Genomic DNA, 27,389 nt, shown 5'->3' with positions numbered 1-27,389 from the left:
TGTGTGTGTGTGTGTGTGTGTGTGTGTGTGTGTGTGTGTGTGTGTGTGTGTGTGTGTGTGTGTGTGTGTGTGTGTGTGTGTGTGTGTGTGTGTGTATTTTGTTGTTGTTGTTGTGTGTTACATGTAATGAGTAAGGCTGGCATAGGAAGGGCAAGCTTGCAACTTAGCCTTCCAAGCTAAGCCCAAGGAATTGGGGGCAATAATAATCTTAGCAACACAGATAAAAACTCGTTGGTGACAAACCCTTCAGTTTTCCGTACAAGAGTGTGTGAGAATTGCAAGTACATAACCACTGAGTTCCCTCCAGGAGCAGAGGGAAACACAAACCCTTAGTAATAGTATTTCACCTGGATGATATACAAATTTCAAATCCGGCAAACAGCAGATAATGAGCAAAATCACGTCCCAGCTTTCTTCTATACCACCAGCAACACCCGATAGGTCAGCAACACACCCAAACCCCCGCCCTCACTGCCAGCCACATGCATGCAAGCCCCACAGCCAAGCCACAGGGCCGGGGACACAGCGATGCTCCCCACGGCACGGCAGGCAAGTCTACCAACACTTGTCCGTCCATTTTCCTCAGATACTTTGTTTTTTGAGATACACCTTTATACTGCTGGAGAACATGCGTATCAAATTTGGTGACTAGCAGTGTTAAGAACCAAAAAATATACAAGAAACAAGATCTAGTCAGACAAGAAATAATCACAGAATCACTTTCACCCCCTGAGAAAATAAATTTCCCTCATCTTGAAGCGAGGATTGAGAAGCTACAGCTTGAAATTTACAATAAACTCTTCAACCTTTCAGTAACAGTTTGGCACGGCTCTTTATTAAATGTTTACAACAATAAATAAACTCTTAGAATTACTGCACTACCTGAGATGAACATAAACCAGCAGATGGGGACACATTTAAAGGTGAATGGATTTTGTGCACGTCTGATGGACCTGATGAGAACACTCCCCCAGCACGACACGCTGACCAAACCTTCCTTCAATCCGCTGCTCTCGCCAATCCCGTCGGCAAATCAACCTTAAGCTAAGTGTGTAGTTGCTATACGCTGCAGAATCCTTGCACCTACTAGAATCTATTGCATCTAGGTTTAAAAATTAACTGCCAGGTGAGCAACAGCCTTGGAACACCCACAACCATTAAGAAAGGCATTCCCTAAAAATAATTGTGCCCTTGAACACGTTTAGTCTGACCAGTCAAAAAGTTACTGTATCCCACAAGTCTACACACGTTGAATGCACCATTCATGTCAGGTACATACTTAAAATTTCATTATAGTATTTATAGCTATCACAATATAATTAAATCTTTGCTGTAAGTATTTAAAGAGAATATTTAAATATTTTTTTTTTTATATGGTTAGGTTTTGTTCAATAAATGTATGTACCAACTCTGTAACAAAAGAAATGCATAAATTTTTTGCTGATATGAACTTTTTTTAAATATTAATCTTGTTGCTTTATGACTCCCTTGGATACAATAGAAGTTGCATTGGACCAAAGCTAATCAACAGACCCTTACAATAAGATGCCAAAATAGGCTGAAATGCCACAAAATGATATGGAGAGCCATTATCAGTCAATACCCATAATGAAGTCAGTCTAATGAAAATGAATTATACCTACGTAGTATATAGTAGAGACGAATACACAAAATAAAGCCACTACAATACAACCATCCTCAGATTAAATATTGGACTATACCAAAAGCTCCTCTACAATAGCACACGACACAGTTATTAAGGATCTGGCGATAAGTGTATTAAAGTGAGCCCGGGACCACGTGCAACACCTCTGCCAACGCCAGCCGTCCACACTAACTCTTGAGATTATCCTAGCCGGTGTCTCCCTAACCAAGCACTAGGCTACGCTCTCTAAGGCCACCCTGCACCCGCCGTCATGGATCTCATGCCCTTTGTTTGATCCCCGTCAAAGAGTGTGCCTGCTCAGTCCGCCAAATATAGGCTCCAACAACCTCAGTAGCTGCAAACCGCACAGGAAAAATCACAGACTGGATTACCACACCACTGAAACAAAGCCTTTTAAAGAACTACTTGTCCAATAGTTACTACCATGAACACATTATTGGCTAAATGGTCAACAGAAGTTATACCTTTGAAAGAATGCAGCTAAAATACGATTAACACCAAAGTTGGCTATATCAGAGGTGCTTCAACATATTAAGCAATTAATGTGTCAAAACTACTCTCGCAGTGATAAATTATAATTATCTTCAATTCATGCAATGTATGTATGCACACATACACACACATATATATATATATATATATATATATATATATATATATATATATATATATATATATATATATATATATATATATATATATAAATGCATAATACTTATATATAGAAATCAAAATAGCACTTTTGTAGTGTTTGCAAGCATCCTTTAAAAGGCAAAGAGTAATTCTTGTGGAGCCTGTACAGGAATATCTTGCCATTCGAGATAAGCTCTATGGTGCATCTTAATCCATTCAGGAAACTCACTCAGAATAACATATTCCAACCACTGGTTTTTGCACTGTAGCAAACTTTCAGATTTAGTGTACAAACCATGTGTTCTGAAAGTGTCAACATTATTCCAGAAAAAATAAAAACCGTAAAGCACAAAAGTCTCGTGGTACGTGTATTTCAGCCAAACTGCTAAAACATGTGGGTTATTAGATCTGAACACGATTTCAAAACACAAAAATATGCATAAAGAGATCACCATAAAAATTCCTCTCAAGACAAAAACACAGGAAGCTGAAAACAGATCATACAAACAGTGAAAATAATTAGCCTTTACCTTTTATGTATTGCATGTTATCACAACATTTCACTTCAATCTCTTCAGTGACAAGGAATGAATAACATTCAAAATGATAATAAAAGAAAACCTGTCTTTTACATATTGAATTAAGACTATTAAACCATATTGCAACTTTGTTCTCCCCAATCACAGTTTTCAAAAGTTTCACAGTCTGAGCTCCACACCAATAGTTATTTCTGAATATCAACAAATTCTGTTCCATAACTATGTATACATAAGAAAGAAAAGAACAATAAAACAACTGAACCATCCCAGCTTTGTGATGTGTCCACTACACGTGTTCATCAATACGAGCAAGACTCAATACCTGTAAGTCATATGGTGCAATATAGGATTACTTATTAGGCATCTAACTCTAATGTTAAGTAATATCATACCTAAACTACCATTTGCACTCTCAAAGCCCTCCAATGCCTACTTTTCAAATAACTCAACAGTAAATATAAATGGAAATTTGCTACCAGTTTGGAGCAATATAAAAAATGTTTAGATGTTCCATGAATGACACTTCATTGCACTCATCAACTTATAATCATATAATGTCTACATGGCTAAATATAGCTATAATGAAAAGCACATTCATGTATAACTTTAAATTCCACCATAATATCACTCAATTACTTTTTTGTTAAGGAAGGAAACTGGAAGAAACACCAAACATGAGAGGAGATGGAATGGGCCACAGGTAGCATGTGTCCAGAACAGCAGTTTTGTGCCTTAGTGGAGTGCAATACGACTCGCATCACTGCTTACAAAGAAAGGTGTGTCTCATACGTCCTGCATAAGGCACATAAATGCTGATCTCATAAAAATACTCTCCTGCATGCCTTCCTGTTTGTGCACCATGAAATGCTACCACCCAATAAAGCTCCTGACATCATAAGTGTCAATGGCCACAGATCAAAGCAGTATTGGGTTATTACTATAAACTGTGTCTATTTGATTTTCCATCACTACCCTCTAGAGACCAAGAAATACTCCCAAACAACCACGTGGTTCAATCTCGTCTCATTTTATCCAACAGCTCCTACTTGTAAGCATTCACAGAACAGCCTTCTATTCACACTCTAAATATGCATATTAACTATTCTCAACATAATAACAAACTTAAAACTGTTTAAACACAAAACAGAAAACCAACTCATATACCTATTGGTAATCATACAAGCTTAGCTGTTTCGAGAACAACTACACTGTCTCAGAAATCATGTAACTCTAACTTAATGTTAAAACCGAGTATAGAGGAGAATAACTGATGATAATGGTCAATCACTATCACTGGCTCAAGATCTCAGTGATCAATGATATGTATTTTGGAACTGCTCGATTACACTTTTAAGTTGTATATCTCTCATTAACAGCAGCTGGTGCAGGAGTGAAGTATTGACCCATTTGCATGACCAAGGTTGTGAGAACGCTTGGTGCTTCCACTATATCTACAGTTTCTCTCAAGTAGTCCTATATTATAATACCTGATCACACAAGAAAGAACTATCCTTAACAACTTTGTGGAATAACAACTAATGCCATTATCTAAAGTGACTGCTTACCATACAGGAAAAGACAGCTACTTGCTATTATTGGGCATACCATTTGAGAGGTTAGGAAATGTGCACTGCCACATCCCTTTGTAATGGCCCAAAGGTATATTCAGAACATGAGTATGATAAGTATGTAACTGGAAGAGTAAGACAATACCTCAGAATTTGACTTCATGAAAAAATACCTTGCTGGGACAAAGGCAAAACTCATATGTGACTTCTATCATCTCGTTTTGGGAAGACCTACAGTTCCATAGTTTCTAAACGATGGGAGATATGAAACAACCATTGACATGAACAGTCAAGAAGACATCCACTATGACACAGACACCAATAACAGCAAATCTTTGGCATCCTTTAAGATACATAACATATGCACTCAATTACAGACCTGCAGTAAGGCTCTTGTTATAACATGTGGGCCCCAGCAGACAGTGGCAGGGTCTAGAGGCATCAGTGCCCAGAGTGCCTTCACCAGGGTGTGTGTGGCACTCCCAGGGTCACAGTGAGGGGAGGCAACACATCCCAAGATTCTGAGAGCTACCAACATTTGACACACAAGGCCACAGTTAAGTGTAATGGGGGGAAGCGGCCACCATAAGGAACTAGCAAGCAGAGTGTGACATCACCGGCAAATTCTAGTTATGTAAAACAATATAAATCACGATCTCTAACATCATTACTGAATTCAGAATCTACAAGTCCCATGCATCATAATATGGATAGGTTCATCACATATTGTATTACTGACATGTTAATATGTAGCAAATTCAAGGGATTCCTTCCATCACCTATATATAACCTTACTGGACTTAGAAGTGTAGAGTATTTAATACTTTCTTATTGGGCTAGAAAATGGCAGCAATACAGAATAGAATTGAACATTAAGCTCCATAGTATGGCATCTAATTCTAATATATGTTTAGTTTATTTGGTATGCTGAGGTTATAAACTTGGATAAAAATATTGAATAAAAGGTGTTTGCTGGCAACAAAGTAAAAACAGCAATGGTGACAACTTGAAATCTTTGTAAGCTATATACCTGAAGCCCCATAAGAACTGAGTCACTTCCTCTAATACTGGCTTCATCATTATTACTATTTTCTCAAGGAATATTTTAGTTAACTTTGGGTCATATTATGTATCGTGGATCAAGTGAAGCATTCTTCTTCATTGGACGGTAAAGCAGTAAATGTAAGTTGGCATAAGAGAGAGAGGAGATAGAGAGAGAGATAGGTAGAGACAGAGAAAGACAGAGAGCAGTGATATATGTAAGACAGACTAGCAGTACATGTAGTAAAAACAATAATTTGGTAGCACCATCTCAAATCAAGTCAGTGAAAGGAGCAGCGCAGGAAAGAACAAACAAAACCTAAGTGACACAAGCAGAACAGAACCAGACCATGTGCCGAGTGTCCCTGCTGCTGGCAACTAACATTACTGTGAGACCAACCGCCACGTCTTCAAGGGGCTACAGCCAAATCATTTGCCTCTTGGTCACTGCTATATGCAAGAGAAGTCACAGTTTGAAATGCCACAGAATATAAGGTCTATCTACACCTGATATGGTTACAATGACTAAGAATTATCACCGGAATGTGGAACACGGGTTTGGGTTTTTTGCCCAACAGTAATTAGCACTTCCAATATCAATAGCATTAGCAGCCAGATCCAATACTTTCTGGCATAGTCAAGCACAAGGAATACTCATTTTCTTGTAACAATTGATACAATGTGAAAATTGACAATATTGTAAAGATATCAAAAACTTGTCATTTCTTGTGCATATGAAAGACAGCATTAAATAAATAACTTTCTAGTTTCCACTGTGAGAGAGAGAGAGAGAGAGAGAGAGAGAGAGAGAGAGAGAGAGAGAGAGAGAGAGAGAGAGAGAGAGAGAGAGAGAGAGAGAGAGAGAGAGAGAGAGAGAGAGAGAAAATAACATTCATTCACAGTTTGCAAAAAGATAAATGGCATAGTCATCCTTTGATCCCACATTAGATTCTGCTCAAAGAATTGCATAGCATCTTCCAGACATCAGTGTTTAAAACCAAGAGAAATCCATTCACGAACACAAGACTGATTTATTGGCAATCAAGTAATGAGGACTCCCTGTACTCTTCTGTTTGGCAAAGGACAAGGAACCAGTTGACTGAGATACCACCCATGGCCACCACATTCAGGCAATGAGAACCAAGGACTAACGTTTCTCAGAGATGGTGCTGCCAGGTAGAGCAGTGTGAAAAATTGTCACAACCATAGCATTCCAAGCCAGATAAAGACATGTCTCCCTTGCATTGGTAATTGCCTATTATCATTATTATTCAGCTATTATGTCTACAACATTGACCCTGACAAAATACTGTGTTTCTTGCAGTTCCTCTACATCTTTGTGGATGAGAAAATATACTGTATAAGCATGTATGTATATGTGTGTTACAGCAATGTACTACCAATGGGTCGATGTACAGAGCCTACATGTGTGTTACAGCAATGTATCACCAGCTGGTTGCCATGCAGAGCCAACATATGTGGCCAGGAATTGCCATTGGTCAGGGTACAAAGCTAGCACAAGTGTGGCAGTGTATCACCTATGGATCAGTACAGAGCCAACATATGTTAAGGCAATGCATCACCAGCATATTGGCATACAGAGCCAAAGTACCCACACCCAATTCTGATGTACAATGACAATCCCCTGCCAATTATTTTTGTGTGTTGTTGAAAAGTTACGCTAAACTATAAAAATCAAAATGTTAACTTAATTTTGCTACATATCTTCAAGTTTGACAGGCCATAAATTTCACTGTATTGTGCCGTCCTGTGTATACAAATAAAAACTAAATAGAACTTTCAGCTTAGCACAATACGCATAATCTAAGCTCCTATTTGGTGGAATGAATGTAGTAAGAACATCAGCAGGTTTGGTTAAATATTTCAGAGTAAGGCAGGTATCATATAGTGCATCAGCTAAACATCAAATAAAACACAGCTAGTGAGCCACACAACTGTCCTAAGAAAACAATGTTGAAGCTTAATCTTAAAACCATCAAAATGGGCTGCCCTAGGTGGCTCAAATTTCTAATTTGCTCATCCCAATCTTTCATCGGGGCAGCGAAAAGAACAAGACCAACGACTGGAACGACTGGTTTGGTATACAGCAGAGGTCAATAGAGTATATCTCTTTTCATAACACAGAAAAAGTAGGAATCAATGATTCTTAATCATACATAGCTAGTGCTTACTAATAATAATGCATAATATTTTGAAATGCTCTCACAATACAGGTAAATACCCACAGCATTAAATCACAATCAGTGTTCCTCACTGGGATTGCTTCAAACCAAGTGTTGGTGACACAGTGAGCAGCACAAGCTCCAGACTAATCTAATATTTAATAAGTGTATTAATAATTAAAGGTGAGCACCAAATAACTAATAGCTTACAGATATCTCAGATGAAATACATTATATTTATGTAATTTAGCCCTTATCCTGATTTTTTTTTTTTTTTTTTTTTTTGTATTTTTGTTTATATTATGTAAACCAACTGAGACTTGTTTGACAACACACCCACTGAGACGTGTGTGGTGGTGCGGCATGCTCAGGGAGAAGGGCATTTCAGTATCTGGGCTGGAAACATTCAGTGCATTGCTTCCAGTGCTGGTACAGCAATAATAGACATACAGTGCTTACCACAAGGTATAAATATATTCACCTAACAAAAATAAAATGGTGGCTCTAGCAAATTATAAACAAATATCCATTTGACAATTTCCTTCTAAGCTACACAGATCACTAATGCATATCAATTCCTTTCAGCCTTGTAAAACAGGCAATAACGACAATAATAAATTTGAGCAAATCGTGCATATACACCCTAATTTTGGGTTCACAGAGACTACCAGCGACAAGGTCAATCGGAAAGAGGACACCTGTGCGAATCATAGAATTTCTCCACTGTTTTCATCATATGTTTGAATGTGTTCTATGGTGGGGCCTCCTCACACTCAGCAGGTCACCCTTCCAAACATGTATCTATATGGACCAGGTTGATTGTCATGATCAGACTCTCCTAGTGACAACAAAACACTAACCCTGGGTGGCTTTATGAAAGTGACACAAACTAGAGTTGTGACAGGCAGACCTTGAGAGACCCACAGTTTGGTCCAGCCAGAATGCAGTGATGATAGGCATCTTCAAGTATTGTCATGTTTTAGTGTTACATCAGCATTGCATATCCTAAATAGCATATTATACAAGATATGATAAATATTTATATAGATAGTAATACTTCCTTATGGCAAAATAACAATAATTTAAAAATCCTATATACATACAAATGAATTACCATGTGCTCCCTATCCCCAAGTAAGTATACACAGAGGGGTGTTTTGTCCAGGGCAGGACCTCATGCTTTGTGTTTGCTGACTTGTGTTCACCACTGATGCCCTCAGCCCATGGCAAGGACTTCACTATGACTGACATGTTTGACATCTAATTTTCTCTTGCCCCCACCCACAAGGCTTTATTCAACACACTTAAGGTTATGGATTTCAACCTCATGGTAGTCATTCAACTCTTCCATAAAATTTAGCCTTTAGAGTTTAGTTAGTTAGGCAATGAATGGTCTGTGTAAACAACTCAAACAATAAAGGTATCATGATTCTGAGTCACCTCCACAGTGAGACAGTCGACAAGTCTTGATTATAGCAGCCCTGGATGGCACCCCTCCTTTGAAAGTGTGAGCAATTTCAACAGTAAATTACTCAGAAAATGTCTTCAAAAAGTTCTACACGTCAGTGACTAACCAGTGCTCAAAAGAATGTCCCTTCACAGAGCAATTAAGTTCCCTCCCTGGGCAGAGTGCCTACCCAAAGCACATGGTTGCTAATTGCCTCATTGCTGTTTGTTACGACTGATACCAATACTGGTGAGAGAGACTTCCAACTGCCCTGTGAACTGGTGGACTTGAGATGTATATATATTTATATAATGCTAAATGTAAACCTTGAGGTAAATAGCAGTTAACACTTGCATAAATAAAAATAATAAAAAAAAAATAGCTAACACTATTATGGATTATTACTTTATTATATTCACTCAGCATAAGACTTCTAGGAGCAAACAAAGACCCTGAGATATGCTGGTTCACCCACCCTGTGGATTGCTGGTTCTGCAAACTATGAACCAAACACAGAAACTTCACACACAGAACAGATCAACAGACTAATTTACATCCTCAGCCTCAGCTAGTCATTGTGAAGATCTTCCTTTGTGTGAGGGAGGAAGGAAAAAAAAAAAAAAAAAAAAAAAAAAAAAAAAATCCTACTGATCACATACACAATGCAAAACTATGATTACTAATGTTACTGCTTTGGTTATGAAGCCGTTAAGAAGGTTCTAAATTTCCATCAAAGTAACAGCTCACGAAGCTCTATTTCCATCACACAGCCTCAATACGCCTCACCTGAGCCTAACATCTAGCCATCCACAGAACAAAATTTTTATTATTGTACAGTAAGACGAACATGCACTTGTTGGTCATCACTAATTATTCATGGGCAGTAAAAACGTGAAAACTCTTGATGCTGTACAGATGACAGTTACGTATCTCAAAACACACATAACACAGCCCGGTAACTTTCCCGCACCCTTCCACCTCCTGGCGGGCAGCACCAGCCTGCCCCACACCCCTCAGCAGGACGTTTGTTGAACAGAAACATGATCGCCTTTTTAAAAACAACAACACTTAAGAAAATATCCTCGTCAACGTAAGACTTGGTAAAGTCTGATAATACATCAAATTCTCATCTGATTAAAAATGCACAGAGGTTCACTCCTTCAGAATAAAAACAACAGTAAATTTCCTCACTGAGGTTCATTCCTTCAGAATAAAAACAATAATAAATTTCCTGTGATAAGACAACATGAGCCCATGAGGAGGAATGAACATGATGCAGTTTTGCAAAATGTTTCAGGATCAGCAGCTTCCTTCAGGGGTGAGGCACAGGGAGCAACGCAATCACAGAGCACAAGTCTCTCTCTCGGATCTGGTTAAGGTGTGCTTTATCCAACAATAGGTTTTTGTAATGTATGTAAGGCATCAAACACTGAATATCTTGCCAGAAGCATAATAAAAAATGGAGAGGGAAAGAAAAAGAAAAAATAGGTAGAGGAAAAGAGCTTGAATGAGACAAAGCACTGCAGTTTAACAAGAAAGTTTTAAACACAAACCTGAGTATGCCCAAAACACACACTTAACGCCATGAACACACAACAGTGCAAAGAGTGACTGAGCTGCACATGAACCAGCACAAGCCCAGTCTAGGTTCCCCTTTAGTTGCAGTAGTCAACAAAAATTCCACAACTTTGTCAACTAATCAAGGAATGAAAGGCACAAAAATCTACATTACTAAAGATGACACACACTTCCAAATACTATGGAGGTAAGCACACACACAACAAAAAAATCATATTCAATAAAAATAAGCATGTTGGTAAATGCATCCACTTAAAATAGATATATCCCTGTACCCCCAAAAAGACATACATCCATACAAAGCAAACAAAATCCAGCTCATTCAAGATGATGCCCACAATCTTGGGCAATGAGAACCTCCTTGTGACAACACAATACTCTTAGCCTCCTATGACTCCTCCTCCTCCTCCTCCTCCTCCTCCTACTACTTTGTCTTCACCTTCTACTCCTCCTCCTCCTTCATCTTCAACTCCCCCCTCCTCCTCCTCCTCCTCCTCCTCTTCCACTGAGTTAGGAGTTTATCCACATCTCACTTCTGCCACAGCCTACAGCCTCACCTAGCACAGCAAGGCCAACACCATACGCTAACACCATACACCAATTCCTAGGAGAAGCACAGCAATATCCACCACAGAAATTATGAATAAATAATCATATGTTAGTTATAAAAATAAGTAATGAGAATAATAGAGCAATAATAATAATAATAATGATTGACAATAATAAGAATGATAATGTACCTTGTGACAGACTAGAACATCAACAAACCATATAAATATGAACCCAGTAAAAATTTCCAGAGAAAGAAAACGATGAACAAATAAAGCTGAATTAAAAAGGAAAAAACACGGGTAACTGAAGTCAGACCGATCGATCAAAACGGTCTAAAAGCTACGTTACAAAATAGAAAAACCAACGGATGTCCATCAACAACGCGATGACACTGTGAGAGTCTGGGAGTAATTGGCACGTCCTCTCCAGGCAGAACAACAACTGTCAACTGAGTGCTACACAAAAGCAAAAAGAAAAGTATCTATGTAGATGATAAAAAAAAACTGGGATTATTCATCATCCTTACTTAATATTACCTAGTGTGTTCCAGATGAAAAGAAGAGTAATGGGGTATGGGCCAAGTAAAGGCCGCCATGGTGTACAAATGGTTGATATGGCAGAGCACTGGGAAGTAGGCAACTAGATACTTGTTCAACCATCATGACAATATGAGACACCTTCCCCCTCCCCTAAGAAGCACACTTGTACCCACTTCTAAACAGTCTTCCAGAGATTGCCTCCATATCAAAGGATTAATAAGTAATACAGAATCACATTACCATGCAATAGTTATCACAGTGAGTTAAGCTACAACCCTTTCTGAAGAAGCCTAGTTTTGCTCGTCACCAGCAAGGGGCAGCAGCATGCTCGGGCGTCTGAGAGAGAGAGGGAGGGGTGAGCACACGCCGTCACCTCGCCTCTGGTCAGTAGTTGCATGCCAAGTTTAATATGAAAGCCTCTATATAATTCTTTATGTCAGATTGGTGTTAATGAAATTGGTGAAACATTAAGTGCTTTGTCTGCACATTAATTTTTGCTTCTGGCATACATAGTGCCTTTCAAACTTGTTGAGTCCCAAATGGTGACTTTTCAAGGATTTTTTTTTTTTATTTATCAAACTTAATATTCATAATGCATGAATGTATAATGCATGAAATACAGCTGCCAATAAGTTATGCTGAACCCATGCTGAGACTAATCTGAGCCTAGTTATTGCTGCAACACTGGCAAAGCTTTTGAAAAATATGATATACACCATGAGTGACAAATATACATAAAACATGAGCCTGTGGACACAAACTGAAAGGATCATCAATAACGTCTGAGCGTACCTACATGCAATGGAAAAAAATAATAATGATGATAAATAAATCAATAAATAATAGTAATAATAATACTTCAAAGGGTGCATCCCTGTCCACAGACCCTTGGAGAGGTTCCCCAATACATGTGTTTCAGTGTGCCCTAAAGGGTGACAATGAGCTACCCAGCCCAACAAGAACTAAGCTAAATTATCCGGAAAGGCCACTATGAGAGACACGTTGTCTTACTAGCAGTCAAACAAGATAAGTGAAGATCCAATGTGTCTGCCAATCAGTCGGGTACATCTTTGTCATCTTTCATGGAGACGTTTCCACAAACATAATGAAACGCTGAGAGAACCCTTCTTAAAACATAAAAAGCTAAGAAACCTAAGGTACTACATAATCTGAATTCACAGGGTCCTTGTATTGTTAGCATCATTATATAAACTGCAAAAAATATAAATTATTCCATATATATATTAACTGAAATGTGATAGAAATCCTATAGCAGATGCAAAAAATCATACTCTATATTGCTCTCCACTTGAACTGTGAGAAGAGATATGAACTGATGAGCAAGCTTCTGAGAGCTAATGAGCCCTGGTTGGCACAATCACTTGTGAGTTTGTCATAAGCTTCAGTGTCTCCCTCAAGCCTTGCAACAAATTATCTCCTAGGATAAAAGTCACCCATCATTTCACTTTGCTTCAAGTCATGCACAATTGACCAAAAAAATTAGCACCCATGTAAAAATTTTAGGTAACCCTAATTTGATGCATGCATATTGACCCACTCTTGAAATTTAGGGTAAAATTACATTAACATGAAAAGTGTATAAAAATTTGAGTAAGTATTCATTGCAGCAGCATGTGAGAGACCTGACCAACAGCTAGCTGATGGGCTGGGTATTAGCTAGTTCCAAGACAGGAAGTCTAACCATGAATTGTGCTTCTACCCATCCATAATATTAAATAGTAATATCTATGTATGAAGTTATGTATCCATGTATATATTGATATATTTATGTGCATGTGTTTTGTACACAAATATATCCATACATACTGTATATACTCCATATATGTCATACAAATATAGATCTTGGGCTACTAGTTAACAGCAATAATCTTTTGTTCATCCTTAACATAGCAACATTAACCATCAATGGACATACATACATCTTGAAGCATGGTAATTCATGACTCATTACCCCAAACATTATTGACTGGCATTTTGATGCTCAACACTGGTTCTTTGGACCATAACCATGATCATGTCAGTAACACTAAACGACTCTAAATTGTTCCAACTCACGTTATCAAAACTTTACATCACACACATCAATATGTTACAGTATTACTTCAAGGTTTCAATCTTGATCTTTTATAAAATAATAAATTTGATTTAAGTACCTGTTTCTAGTTGTTGTAATCATCATTATATTGTACTAACAAATTGCATTTCATACAATTTGAAGTCACAGCAACCAAATAACATTTTATCAAATAGTTAATACCTAAATTAAAAGTTTTCACGATTCTCACCTTGTTCTACTACCACTTACTTGTGAGACATTAGGGCACAGGAGGGGAGGTAGTGGTGGAGGGTGTTGTAGTGGGGGTGGAGGCTGCCGTGGTGTGTGGCGGTGGAGGCGGTGGTGAGCTGGGGGAGGCGCCAACACACACCTGGTCGTCAGTAGCTGTGGTTGTGGTGGTAATGGTGTCACATGTGGTGGTGGGAGTGGGTGGAGTCTCGCTCTTCTCACTGGCACTCACCACAGAGCCGTCCTCAGAGATGACTGGTGCCGGAGTTGTGGAGGAGGAAGAGGAGGAGGAGGAGGAGGAGGAGGAGGAGGATGAGGAGGAAGAGGGGGAGGGGGAGGAGGAGGAGGAGGAGGAGGACAAGGAGGAAGAGGAGGAGGGGATAGATGAAGCTGATGGAGATGAAGAAGGAGAGGAAGAAGGAGAAGGAGATGCAGGGGAAGGAGAGGATGTAGAAGAGGTGGAAGGACGAGAAGCAACTTGTGAAGCTTCTGTAGTAGAGGAGAGAGTCAGTGTTGGAGGCACAGAGGATGCTGGAGATGAAGAGGAGGAGGGGGAAGAGGAGGAGGATGGAGAGGAAGATGACATGGAAGATGAAGAAATAGATGAGGAAGCAGCAGCAGTACAAGACAGGGATGAGGATGAGGCTGATGAAGATGAGGCAGCCGGGGACAACTGTGAAGGCTCTGGGGTTGCCTCGGGAGAAAGAGAGGCAGCAGAGGAACATGACTCAGGCAGGAGGTTGGGAGGCAAGGCAGAGGCCGAGGCAAGGCTAGGCTCCATGCTGTAGTGTGTGGTGAGGGTCAGAGCACAGAACATGGCAGTGCGAGCACCACGGCTAGCATTGGCAAGGGTCCCCATTGCAGCTGCCAGAGCCATGAGGTCTGCAGGCATCAAGAAAAGTAAATAAATATTAATATTGCATAAATTACCAAAGATACCACACATAATGATTTTCCATCAATATCATTGTTAAGTAGCAAGTATAATCATTTGTCTATCAACAGACGGCTCAGTTTTATCATTATCCTGTACCACTTCCCCAGCTGTTCTGCACACTCCTGTACAGACCTTGCTCGCTAGTGCTGTGGCCGTTGGGCAGAGGGTTGTGGCGCTGTGTGATGGCATTCACTACCTCATCCCGCCTCTTCTCCTGCACACTGGTGACGGCTTCGTGCCACTGGGCCACAGAGCGATGGATGCCTGACTGCAGGGATGAACCACGCAGCCGCTCCATTTTGCCAATCAGGGTCACCACCTGCAGGAGCAAATGTCCATAGTCAAGTGCTATGTTGTTAGTGAACTGATGAGACCTAAGTCACAGTAGGGATGTAAGGATGCATGAGTATTTGAATGCTCACCCTGGCATGCTCCCTCAGGTGATCAATAATGAGGCGGTCGACACGTGAGGGCGAGGGAGGCAGGCGGGGCAGTGGCACTGTGTTGGCAGAGGACACCCTCTTCCCAGGGAAACAGCGGGCCAGCTCAGCCTCTGTCTTCTTTCGTTCTCTCTCCAGTTGGCGAAACTGGTCGTAGCATTCCTCCAGCCGCGAGTGAAGCTCACTGCTTCCACCTGAGCGCCTGCAACAAAATTGTTCTCTGTGTCAGGGAGAAAGATAAGCATAACATGAAACATGGTTAAGGATCACATTACTACACAAGTGTCTCTCAAGGTTCACACATGAGCACACACTGGCTTGATGCCAGTACTCACCTGAATGGTCTGAACCCCAGCAGTGGTGGTGGTATGGAGAGGAGGGGATGAGGGGGAAGGTCAGCAAATGGAGGTAGGAGATCTGTGTTTGGAGGAAGAAGAGGAGGAGGAGGTCCATGTGGAGGAAAAACTTCTGTTACAGGGGGAATGAGTTCCCAGGGTGGCACACCATCAGTTGGGGGGAATGTTGGTGGAGGCACCAGGAATGGCCCTTTTGGCCCCACAGGCCCACAGTGCCCTGGACCGTCCTTGGAGGGTCCAACGAGTTGGTCTGGCATCCTGGACCCAGGTGGGGAGCCCTGACTACCAGGCTGGGAGCCCAGACACAGGGACACACTGCGCTCATCGTCGGGACGCGGCTTCCTCATCATGCTGGGAGAGATTTCCCCATTGGTAGAGATACATGGCTGAGAATTTAGGTACTTTGGTGATGACTGAGGTCTGCTGGAGAGGGCATGACCATTGAGGTTACCCGAGTTAACTTGGTTAGCTGCTGAGGCAGAGAGATTGGGCGCACACAGGGCAGCGAGAGCCCCCAGGTGATGACTGCTGAGGGGTCCCACGCCAGCCTGGGAGGAGGCATCGTTGATGTTCATCCCACTGAGGAGGTTGGCAATTTGTTGTCCCTTGTCACCAAGACCATTGGTCTGATGTGTGGACTGGACTGGTGGCCCTGACCCTGAGACTGTGGGAGGCTGGCCACGGATCATGTCAATGCCCAGGGTTGACTTAACCCCCAGGGAGGACATGGAGAATGGACCGCTGGAAGTGGGCGTTGACGAGGGAGGCAGGAGATCATGGGGAAGGTCCCTTGTGGGTGGGAGGAGCTGACTTAATCCCAGAGTGGAGGTGTCTCCTAGATCAGACCCAGCCAGGAGGGGATCTAGATCCCCTAAAGGCGTGAGGAGCGGGAGGCCTGGGGAGCTGCCACCATTCAACTGATTGAGACGATGTAGGTTGTCCAGGAAGTTCTTATGAGCATTTAACTCACTGGTGAGTTGGTCAAAGTCGTGGCTGATGCGACCATTGGCTGGGAGGGGAAGTGCGTCAGGTGGCCCCTTGCGCAGATCACACAGGGAGGCTTGGCTACCACAGGACATGCCTGGTGGGGACCCTGAGCCACCCACTCCAAGGAATGAGCCATACCCAGAGTCCCGGGAACTGCCACTCAATTCTCGCTCTCGGAAAAATTCTCCATAGTTTCCTTGCAAGCTGGTCTGTTGAAAAAAGCACAAACATTAAGTGATATTTACCTAGTAGCTGATGCCCAGTGATAGCAAACAATGAGCAACTTCTATAAAGAAAAATCACTGAATAAACAATGAAATACATCCATTACTTGACCATCTTTTTGGTTACCTCTTCCTCCTGCAGTGCTGAATCAAACAGGTAGTTCATGAAGTCTGTCTGGGTCTGAGGATGAACTGGGGCTGAGAAGAAATCATCTGAGTGGTTCCCGCGCCCCAGGCCACCATTGCTGCTGCCGCCACCAACCCCCCACAGCACTCCATCACCCCCCGTCTCCCTCCCCAGGAGCCGTGAGCTGCCAATGCTACCACTGGTGCCACAACTGGGAGTGCAGGAGAGGAAATGGGTGAGTAACATAACCAATAACATCATAACAGAATTAAAATGGAAGTGAATGAGGAATGTGAGATGAATACAAACATAACAATAGCTTAAAAAGACTAAATGAATAAAGACAAGAAAACAGGAGCACATAAGCTCAGGGTTTGTATGCTACTAGACTAATATGCCTAATAACTCCTTAAACATGCAACATCACTCCTGCACATTACAATGATCACCCTCACTCACTTCTCTGGTTTGTCCTGAAGGTGTGCCAGGCCAAGCTGGTCGGTCTCGTCCAACACACTGGATATGAGTGCATCCACCAGCCGGCTCCCTCCCAGGCTGCCTCCACCACCGCTACCGCCATCGCCCCCGCCACCAGCTCCACTGCCCTTCTCTAAACTTCCTGTCCTTCCACGACAACTCTGGGGAGAAAAGTGAAGATAAGAGAAAAGCTCCACAAAATTATTAAACATATATGAGTTGGTATCTACATTCAAGCAAGATTTGTAAATAAAAGATACATAAAATAAATATGAACTAATTCATACATTCAAAATAGTCATACTCATAAGTCTTTTTCCTTGACAAAATGGACACATCAAAGTACCTCTGTCTTCAAAGTACAGTGCTTACTCCAATTTTGCGAGTTCAAATTTTGCGATACGCCAATTTTGCGACCAAGAACCAAAAATTGCCATTTTTTTAAATTTCCCCATCTTGCTCCTGGTGGGCCAGTGGCGGGAGAGAGAGCGTTCCCGCAAATTATATATTACTGTATTATATAGGCAATATTTTATTAACTTATTCATATTTATCATATTATACTATATTATTATCATATTTATATTATATTTATCATAGTTTGGTGGTTTTTGGCTAGTTTCCATAAAAATCTGGCGGCAATTCAACGAAGCTCATCTGGCAACACTGCCCCACTCTCTCCCCCCTTCCATTTGTTTACATACACCTCCACGGAGTTCTCTCTGCAAATTTGGAGGAATCCTTGTGCTCGACTTTGTGCGACATGGCGCCACCAACCAAGAAAAACATTAGGCTAACTTTGGAGCAAAAGATGAAGATAATTAAGATGAAAAGAGATGGAAAAAGGAACTGTGATATTTCCAGAGTTTGGTGTGGGAGAATCAACTGTGAGAATGGTGTTTAAAAACAGTGAGAAAATTGAAAAAGCTGTAAAAACCTATGGTGGACAGATTTTTTATTCTCGCAGCCATTGTACAAACACTTTGATCATTCATATGGAAAGATACCTGACTCAATATATTAACAGAAAGGAAAAGGAAGGAAAAATTAGGCGACCATGGATGAGCGGTACACCATATTCAATTTTTCCCTTAAGAATAATACTTCCAATTTTGCAATTTCCAAATTTGCGACTCACGATGCCGCCCCATTTCTCGCAAAATTGGAGTACGCACTGTACTCTCAAACAACCCAGGCATTTGGACTATCACTGGTTTCACACAAGTTGCTTTCTATATACAGGCAAGCCCTGCTTAACGAAGGTTCACACAACAAAATTTCGCTACAACGAAGGTTTTATTTTACTACTATCTGCTCATTTAATGAACACCAAACTCGCTTTAATGAAGTTTTATCCAGGTAATTTTTTCCAAGTTTGAAAGCCCCTCCATATCACACAAGCCAACAGGCTTTTGAATATGCCAGCGCCTCTCATGGACAACATGCGCAGCACTCACTCCCCCTATTCAAAACAATAACAGGATCAGCAGCAGCTCGTCTTCCCTCGCTCAACTTACCACCAAAGCGCCCTGCAATGTCGCCTAGTGTTGCTAAGAAGACCAGGAAGTCTCTTACTCTCGAAGTGAAGCTGGATATCATTCATAGACACGCGAGGCGAGAAAACTAATAGCATTGCTTGCCACCATCTTGACTCGATCTACTGTCTCTACTATTTTCAAGTCAGCAGACTCTATTAAGAAGTCTAGTGAGACCGTATCTTCCTTGCAAGCTAAAAGAACCACCTGAACTCGTGACTCTACAATAGATGAAATGGAAAGCCTTGTGGAAATGTGGTACATAAGTTTTGTATGTGATACAATGATGCGCCCTTTGTTTACATTCCACAGGTTGCCGGTTGGTGTCTTTTCCGTTTCACTCTCCCTCCCTTCATAAATCTAAGATCATCAACATTATAAAGTTATGTACATACATACATTAGTGTACATTATAACTAATGACTTAAATTAAACTGCCTAAATGTTTAACTTCATAATTTTTACTTTCATTAAACCTTTCACTGTACTATGATGCACTCTCGCTCTGTTTACTCTCAATGGAAGTTCAAGTCAACTTGTTATAATCGATTTGCTTAACGAAGTTTCGCTTAACGAAGGTTTTTTTTTAGGAACGTAACCCCTTCGTTAAGCAGGGGTTGCCTGTATTTTCCTCTTTCCTTTGGTATACTACTCTTTTCTTCTCCTCCACTCCTCCAGCAGTCCAGTGTCAATGCCTGCAATGACTATACTAGCCACCACTCACTTGTTTGTTGAGTAGAGAGGTGCCGAGGTCGTATGAAGCCCATGGGGAAAATATGCTCACTGGCTCCTGGTCCATCAGCATGGTGAGTGGATGTGTGCCTCTCCTACCGGCATCCTGTGATCACTCACTCTGAAAAACAACACATGGCACATCAGACACAGTATACAAGAGGAAGAAAGGGAGAAAACATAGACAAATCACAGAAATAAAAGACAATGATTGAAAAGAAAGGAAACACACATAAAACCTTGAAAAAAGAAGACTGCAGCTCATATTAGGAAGAAAGAAAGGAAGCACAGACCAAACATTCTGATGAAGGACAGAGATAGAAAGAGAAGGAAAACTACATCTCACATGACTATGATTAACATCTAATGCTTCCTTCAACAAAAAAGAATAACATGATGTAATAGCTCTCTAACCTGCCCATGTTTACATGAAGCAGTTCTTTATGTTTTACAGATACCAGGTGATGTTGCTGAGTCATGAGTGCATACATTTATCTGCAGGAAAATGTGGTTTCAGATGCAAAACACTGCATAACATTTGTGAGAAAGATCTTGAACTATACTGTCTGACTAACAATTACTTCTCAATGCTTTAAGGAATAGTAGAAAAAGGTAGTCTTTCTTATCAGCCTCAAGAGATGAAATGCAATAAACATTTTCCCTCAACTCACTAACAAATGATAAAATATATAATGTAGACTCTCTAATCAGCCTTTTTCTTCTACTAACAATAATGATTATAATAAAAAGAATATTGATTGAGTCATGGCACATTACACGATCAATGGGACCCATCGCGATCTGCTATGTAGGTGCCTTCAACCGCCAGATGGGTTAATTATTTCACAGCAAGTTGGTCAACTGGAACGTACTTTTCTGCACATTTTGTAAATATTAAATGGTTTAATAAAATAGTTCTAATCTATCTAAGAATGTACTTGTGGCATATAAGCTAAAAAAAAGTGGAAATGTTTATATATATGTCGAGCGCTCTTCTTTACCATCTCCATTTCTGGGACAAAAAATAGAAAAGATCATTAATAGGTAAAGTGTAGTTTTAATGCCTTTTTCTTTCCATAAAAAATTAATATGAATTATATTCATATAGAAAATCACAACAATTAATAGTCTTAAGAAATTAACAGTATAGAGGATATTGTCTGACATGCACCGAGATTGTTCTATCGAAACGTAAACAAATGTAGCGTGTTAAGAGCCATCGCCACACTCGCTACACAACGACTTCACTATGGATAACACTATGGATATTAGTGAGGATGAACTTAGAAAATGGACAGTGCCAACTCTGAGAAACTTTCTGAGATCAAAAGGCATACCAAGTTCGCTTGTTGTGATTCAGTTAGGAAAATTCGGTTTCGGTAATGTTGGCCAGGTTATTTCGGCACAGACTCCGAAAATGTTTTTTTATAAATGCTACTCAGTGATATTTGCTCTACGCTTTTTGAGTGGAGCATTATCCTACGCAGAAACTCTGACAATTTTGTGATAAGGTATATATGTACTATTAGACTTGCAAAAAATATTTTGATGGGACACTGGTACATCCATACTTTGCACCATTAGGAACATATATTTGCATATTTTTATATCATTTTCAATCAGACATATAGATAAATAACCAAACGTTTATATTATGAGGTATGTAGGCATGAATATCTGTATATATATTTTTTTAATAGGGCTTCCACAAGAGCGACAGTTCGGCGCGATAGACAGGACCAACTTGTGAATTAAACCAGCTGGCGAACAATGAAAACTACACAGATAGCGATTGGTGCCATTAAAGGCAGCAAGGTTCAGAAGAAAATCCTATCATGCATGTCTGACTCAGGCATAAAACACCTAAAACTTGAGTGTTTGTTCAGCTTACTTGACACATTCCTGTGCAAGATTAGTGTTATCATGATCTTTATCAAGTGTATTGTCTGGTGGCAGCCTGATAGCACAGGTGACAAGTAGAGTGTCTCAGAACAACCTGAATTGAATGATACAGTAGTAATGGGTCAAGAAAGGGATGGCAGACACGCGCCAAGTTGTATCACGTGCACCACTCACAACACACGTCACTCTGCCTTGGATGATCTAACATCTTCTCTAGAGGGATTAATCACAGCCACATCCAAACATCATATCAATTATTAAATATACATAAAAAATGGAATGATCACAATTTTGAGAGGCAGGTCACCTGTACACATGGGATCAGCCTGCACAATCTTACTTCCAAAAACACTATCAATTCAACAAAACTCTGTAACAAAATCAGTGAAAACAACACTGTGTTCTCTGTTGTTGTTTTTTTTGTTTCTTTACTTGGAAATTAACACCACAATTTTGAGCAGATGGTCTGTTCACATGGGGTCACACTGAGTCACCTGATGGCACCCAGCCAAGAAGCATGATTAGGTGCAACATTCAGCCAAGTCTTGTTTCTAGGTCCCTCCTCATACCTTCTCAGATATTCTCTAATTTTCTCATTGGCACTACACCTTGCCCTATTAATATCCAGCAACTTCATCAACCAATACTTTAAATGATGCATTCTGCGAAGTCTTGTTTCTCGGTCCCTCCTCAGACTTTCCCAACTACTCTCTCATTTTCCCATTAGCACTCTATCTTGTTCTATCTATATTCATCAAATTCCACTAACTGACGCTATCTTTAAATTATGCAAGGAGGGTATATGCTAGATGTCACAGAGGACACATCCCCTCAACAATACTGGTACAATAACAAAACTAACACAACAACTAAACTAACAAGCTTTTCCTCTGTATTTTCTGTATCTGTGTCAAGAACGCTAGCCAAGGGTATAAAACTTCAAATATATTCTAAGCGCCCTAAATGCTTAGAAAAATTAGTATAGCACATAAACAACTGGGGGCGGAGTCATAATTTACCATGCCCAAAGAAGCATCCTGTGTGCATCTATAAATACCAACATTTCTGTCGCCAATGTTACACAAGTCTTCCACTTATAGCCACAATGCTGTAACCTGCAATTTCCTCTGTGGCATTTGTTTGTTTCTATTTGTTTCACTACTGTATTTCCTATTATTATTAAGGTTATTCTTCAGTAGCAATGGAGGCAGTGACAAATTGAACTCCTGGCTGCAGATCTCAGGTTGCTCTTCATATCTACACGTTTTTAGATTTCTAGCATCATATCTGCTTTTCTATCATAACCAGCACCTTTTGAAAATCACTTGAAATCCCATTCCAGTCTTGAATAAACAATGATGCCTCACCAATCTCATAAAAATAACATATATTAGTCATTTTCTTTTTTTTTTTTAATCAGTCGTGTCTCACCAATCAGATTAAAATTAAAACAGCACAACACATGAGGAATCACTCTTATTATCACATCCCACAAATAAAAAAGTAAATAAATAAAATAAAATAAAAACAGACACAAAACATAATAAATTGGTTTCTTATACACTCAATCAATCACGTCTCACCAGTCAAATAATAATGACCAATATACTTCACAAGATATTTGCCCGACCTTGACTGTCCCACCACCACCACCACCACCACCACCACCACCTCTCAGACAACTAATAGGGACCACACAACGGTTTGCATCCCAGACACTTGACTTCTTGACTTTCATTCTCTGTCCGAGTCTCACTTTAATATGTCAGTTGTCACACTTTTAAATCTGTGGTGTTTTACTTTATTATTTCTTACTTTTATTTGATGTTTTTCCCTCTTATTCTGTTAACCTTCATGTTTACATACAACTTCTCTCACCTTCAGGTAAGAATACTTGTCATGTGAATCTCTTTCGTCATTTCTAAGATATCCTAAGACAGGAATAGGCAAACTTTTCAGTGCAAGGACCACATTGGAAATAACTAAATTTTACAGGGCTGCATTATATATTAATGCAAAACAGGTAATATTTAAAACAGCCAAAATGAAAGGCTTTTAAAGAAAAAGCTACTTTCTCATGCATACTTACACCTGCGGGAGAAAAACTAAATGTTCACAATATTACTTGGCGTTGCTTAGTAACTTTCTCTATCAAATTTACAAACATTTGGAGGGCTGCATAAATTCCTTTAGCAGCCATAGCTTGCCCACACCTGTCCTAGGGCATTCTCTTTTATCTTTCCTATATCATTTATTCCTTATCTTTGTCATTCCTTTCTATCACACCTTTTAATGATATTAATACTTTCCTGTGTCATGTTATGGCTTTTCAATTAGGTTTTACAATTTTTTCTGCTTCTTTTCTTTATCTTCGCTTTTTCTCTGTAACACTTGCATTGGTGTCACTTTTTAAGTTTTTCTACTGTCTTTTCCTTATCTTTTTTCTTCTACTTCTTGTCACTTTGAAGGTATAATACACACTTCTTTATCTCTTTCTTGCTTTTTTTTACTTTTAATTCTTGCTATTCCTCCCACTGTTCTTCATCATCCTAACACTTTCCTTTTTCACTCTGAAGGTTTACTTTTCTGTTCTCCTTACTGTTCCCATTTCTTTTACTCTTATCCTTGATATTTGTATCTTTATCCCGTCAGGTTAAGTTAGATTAGGCTTGTTTAGCTTAACTACATTAGGTCTTGCAGCACCTCACTAGCAAAAAATGAGCAATGCCACACAGAAGAAATGCTAACTGTTATCATGTGGTGTGTGTGTGTGTGTGTGTGTGTGTGTGTGTGTGTGTGTGTGTGTGTGTGTGTGTGTGTGTGTGTGTGTGTGTGTGTGTGTGTGTGTGTGTGTGTGCTAATGTTACACTTGCATCCTGTGTATAGGTCAAATGACAAGTGTGTGACATCTGACCTTTCTTAAATATAGTGACATAACTCAGCCTCTGAGCAGACAAGTAAAAACCACACAGCTTCACCAAGATTCCACTAACTTTACTGTTTTTAATAGGCAAAAATTCATACCCTGAGACACTAGAATTCCCTCCCTAATTTTTTTTATACAACTAAAGCCAAAGAGTACAAAGAATTTCACTAAATTGAGCAAACTAAATGTACTTTCAACTCAAATTTTCAAGTGACAATATAACCAGTAATTTTTGGGGGAAGTGACAGAATAAGTTAGTTCTTCACTCTCATAGCAACCTATAGCTCTTCCACAGGAGTTTCTAAACTTAGTAAGATGATCATGCTAACTGCTTCTCTACTTTTTCAAGGGAAGTTACAAAATAACTTAGTCTTCTTTAGGGAAATGGCAAAATAACTCTGCCTTTTCCTTTTCCACTGATCTAAACTTATCCATTTCAAAGGAGGCTCATAAGAACTTGAACTATATATAAAAAAAAATATATACTAATCTGTATATGAAAGCAATAACAATTATTATTATTATCATTATTATTACTATTATTATTGTATTATGAATCTTTTAAAAATTCTTTGTATAATTCCTATTTGACATTAGAATTCCACACTAAATGTATGAACACAAACACTGCCTAACAATTTGTATCACTCCTATAGAACAAGAGAAACCCACAGAACCACACCACAGCGGGAAAATAGCTTGGTATCCACACTGCACTGGTCTGCTTCACATGCTGGGGTGAAATAAGTAACGGTTGTCTCTTTAGTAAAGAATCCAGTAAAGGTCTTGTTCCTTTACTTATTATCATATGGTGTGTGTGTGTGTGTGTGTGTGTGTGTGTGTGTGTGTGTGTGTGTGTGTGTGTGTGTGTGTGTGTGTGTGTGTTGTCCTACCTGATGAGGAGGATTATAAAACTGGTACAAGAGATTACATTACAAAAAAAAAATAAATAAATAAAAAAAATAAAAACTAACAAACTTTAGGTCCTTGCAAGGCTGTCTAGGAACTGGTTATGACTGGCTACAGGTGAAAGATTGAATACAGAGGAGGAGGAGGAGGAGGAGGAGGAGGAGGAGGAGGAGGAGGAGGAGGAGGAGGAGGAGGAGGAGGAGGAGGAGGAGGAGGAGGAGGAGGAGGAGGAGGAGGAGGGAGGTTGTTTGCATGATGATGATGATGATGATGATGATGATGATGATAATGATGATGATGATGATGATGGATAGGGAAAAGCATGATGATGATGATGGATGGGAGAAGGAACATGATAATAATGATGATGATGATGATGATGATGATGGAGCATGATAATAATGATGATAATATAGGTGGAGGAGCAGCATGATGATGATGATGATGATGATGATGATGATGATAATGATGATGACGACGACGACGACGAAAATGATAATGACTTAAATTTCCACGATCTTTACATAAACACACACACCAGCTGACATAATGTGTTGTAAGGGAGACAATGACGGACTGTCCTGGCAACTCCCACATCTGCCCCACCCATGACGTGTCTAGACAGGTGACAGGTGTGCTAGTAACGCCCCTCCTCCACCTCCACCCCCTTCCCTCCCTCCCTTTCTTTCTTTCAGGGAGGGGCGAAATATACGACGTTAAATTTCGGAAGATGACACTCGGTTCTTTTCAACACCAAAACTCTGATTAGCTTCCACAATTTTGTTCACTTCGCGATTCTTCCACACGGTTCCTTGATTCGGTATTGAATTTCTATCAAACCTAGAAATTTTCACTAGTAAATACGATGAAACGGGGATGACTGTATGAAATCTTACCTTACGTATAATAATAAGACTACATACACTTTTGTTTTTAGCAACTATGATAATTTCTTTCGTTAAATCGAACACTAAGAATTCAAATTCTCTCAAAAAAAAAAAAAAAAAAAAAAACAGGAAATTCCACTATTATGACGAAATCTATCCTTTACAAATAATAACGGATTTCAATGCGTTTCCGAGTGTATCTAATGACTTTGCCAAATCGCACGTTTGTATTGCGTTCTACTTGACTAAAAGAAAAAAAATATATCCCAGCAAATAAAGACGACATAGAAATGACAATCACCAGAAACCAAACCTTACATATAACAGATTTCCACGCATTCAAGACTCCAAACATTACGCAACCACGAATAAAACACACGTCTCTTATCATTTACTCACTATTATTCTTTTCTTTTTTTTTTCAGTGGGTGGAGGAAAACAAATATGAACCACACAGACGGAAACACTCACCACTCCCTCTCTCTTCCTCCTTCAGCCTGCCCCGGGGGAAACACACAGGGACCTACCTCAGCACAGGGCGTGGCGACGAGAAACACCCTCCTGATCGCTGCCAGTCACGAAAATAAGCGAGAAATGCGGAAACTTAACCTACACACACAGCTGCCCTAGAGACCCACATCACCGGCCTGCACATTTCTCTTATTTTACCCCATTTCCAAGGTGATTACTGGGTGGTTACTGGTATGCACCATTTCTAGGGGGATTAAGGATACTTGGAGATGGCTTGGCTTCACTTAAAAGGCGTTGGATTTACCTGTAATCACGATAAAATCACTTGCTCGTCGAGTCACTGACCATCTCGAGTACTGCGCATAGCGGCTGTTCCCTCCACATTCCCTCCCTCCCTCCATCCACTTCCTATTTTGCTGTTTATCTGC

The 27,389-nt window shown here is 40.0% G+C and overlaps 1 protein-coding gene across 4 annotated transcripts; it reads right to left on the bottom strand.

The window, feature by feature from the left end:
- LOC123507926 (synaptopodin 2-like protein) lies at positions 1-27,348 on the bottom strand. 4 transcript variants are annotated; one of them, XM_045261279.1, is made up of 9 exons: positions 27,018-27,258; positions 19,859-19,987; positions 17,582-17,760; positions 17,123-17,333; positions 15,764-16,980; positions 15,411-15,648; positions 15,121-15,307; positions 14,073-14,933; positions 1-12,082 (listed from the first exon to the last, which is right to left on the bottom strand). In XM_045261279.1, the coding sequence occupies exons 2-8, from the start codon at positions 19,937-19,939 to the stop codon at positions 14,083-14,085; spliced, it is 2,964 nt and encodes a 987-aa protein (XP_045117214.1). In that variant the 5' UTR covers positions 19,940-19,987; positions 27,018-27,258; the 3' UTR covers positions 1-12,082; positions 14,073-14,082. The 4 variants fall into 4 exon arrangements, with proteins under 4 accessions (XP_045117214.1, XP_045117213.1, XP_045117212.1 ...); XM_045261278.1 differs by lacking the exon at positions 27,018-27,258 and adding an exon at positions 27,266-27,348 and having other exon boundaries at positions 1-14,933; XM_045261277.1 differs by having other exon boundaries at positions 1-14,933.
- Between the last annotated feature and the right edge of the window lie 41 nt (positions 27,349-27,389).

This window comes from Portunus trituberculatus, chromosome 23, assembly GCF_017591435.1.
Source record: "Portunus trituberculatus isolate SZX2019 chromosome 23, ASM1759143v1, whole genome shotgun sequence".
In the NCBI taxonomy this organism is placed as follows: Eukaryota; Metazoa; Arthropoda; class Malacostraca; order Decapoda; family Portunidae; genus Portunus; species Portunus trituberculatus.
This window is presented reverse-complemented; position numbering and strand designations above follow the sequence as displayed.

Coding starts and splice junctions, on each gene's coding strand:
- LOC123507926 (XM_045261278.1), bottom strand. CDS start 19,939: ATGCTGATGGACCAGGAGCCAGTGAGCATATTTTCCCCATGGGCTTCA. Junction 17,761..19,858: donor CCTCTCTACTCAACAAACAA/GTGAGTGGTGGC, acceptor TTTTCTCCCCAG/AGTTGTCGTGGAAGGACAGG. Junction 14,934..15,120: donor CCACAGCACTAGCGAGCAAG/GTCTGTACAGGA, acceptor TGATGCCTGCAG/ACCTCATGGCTCTGGCAGCT.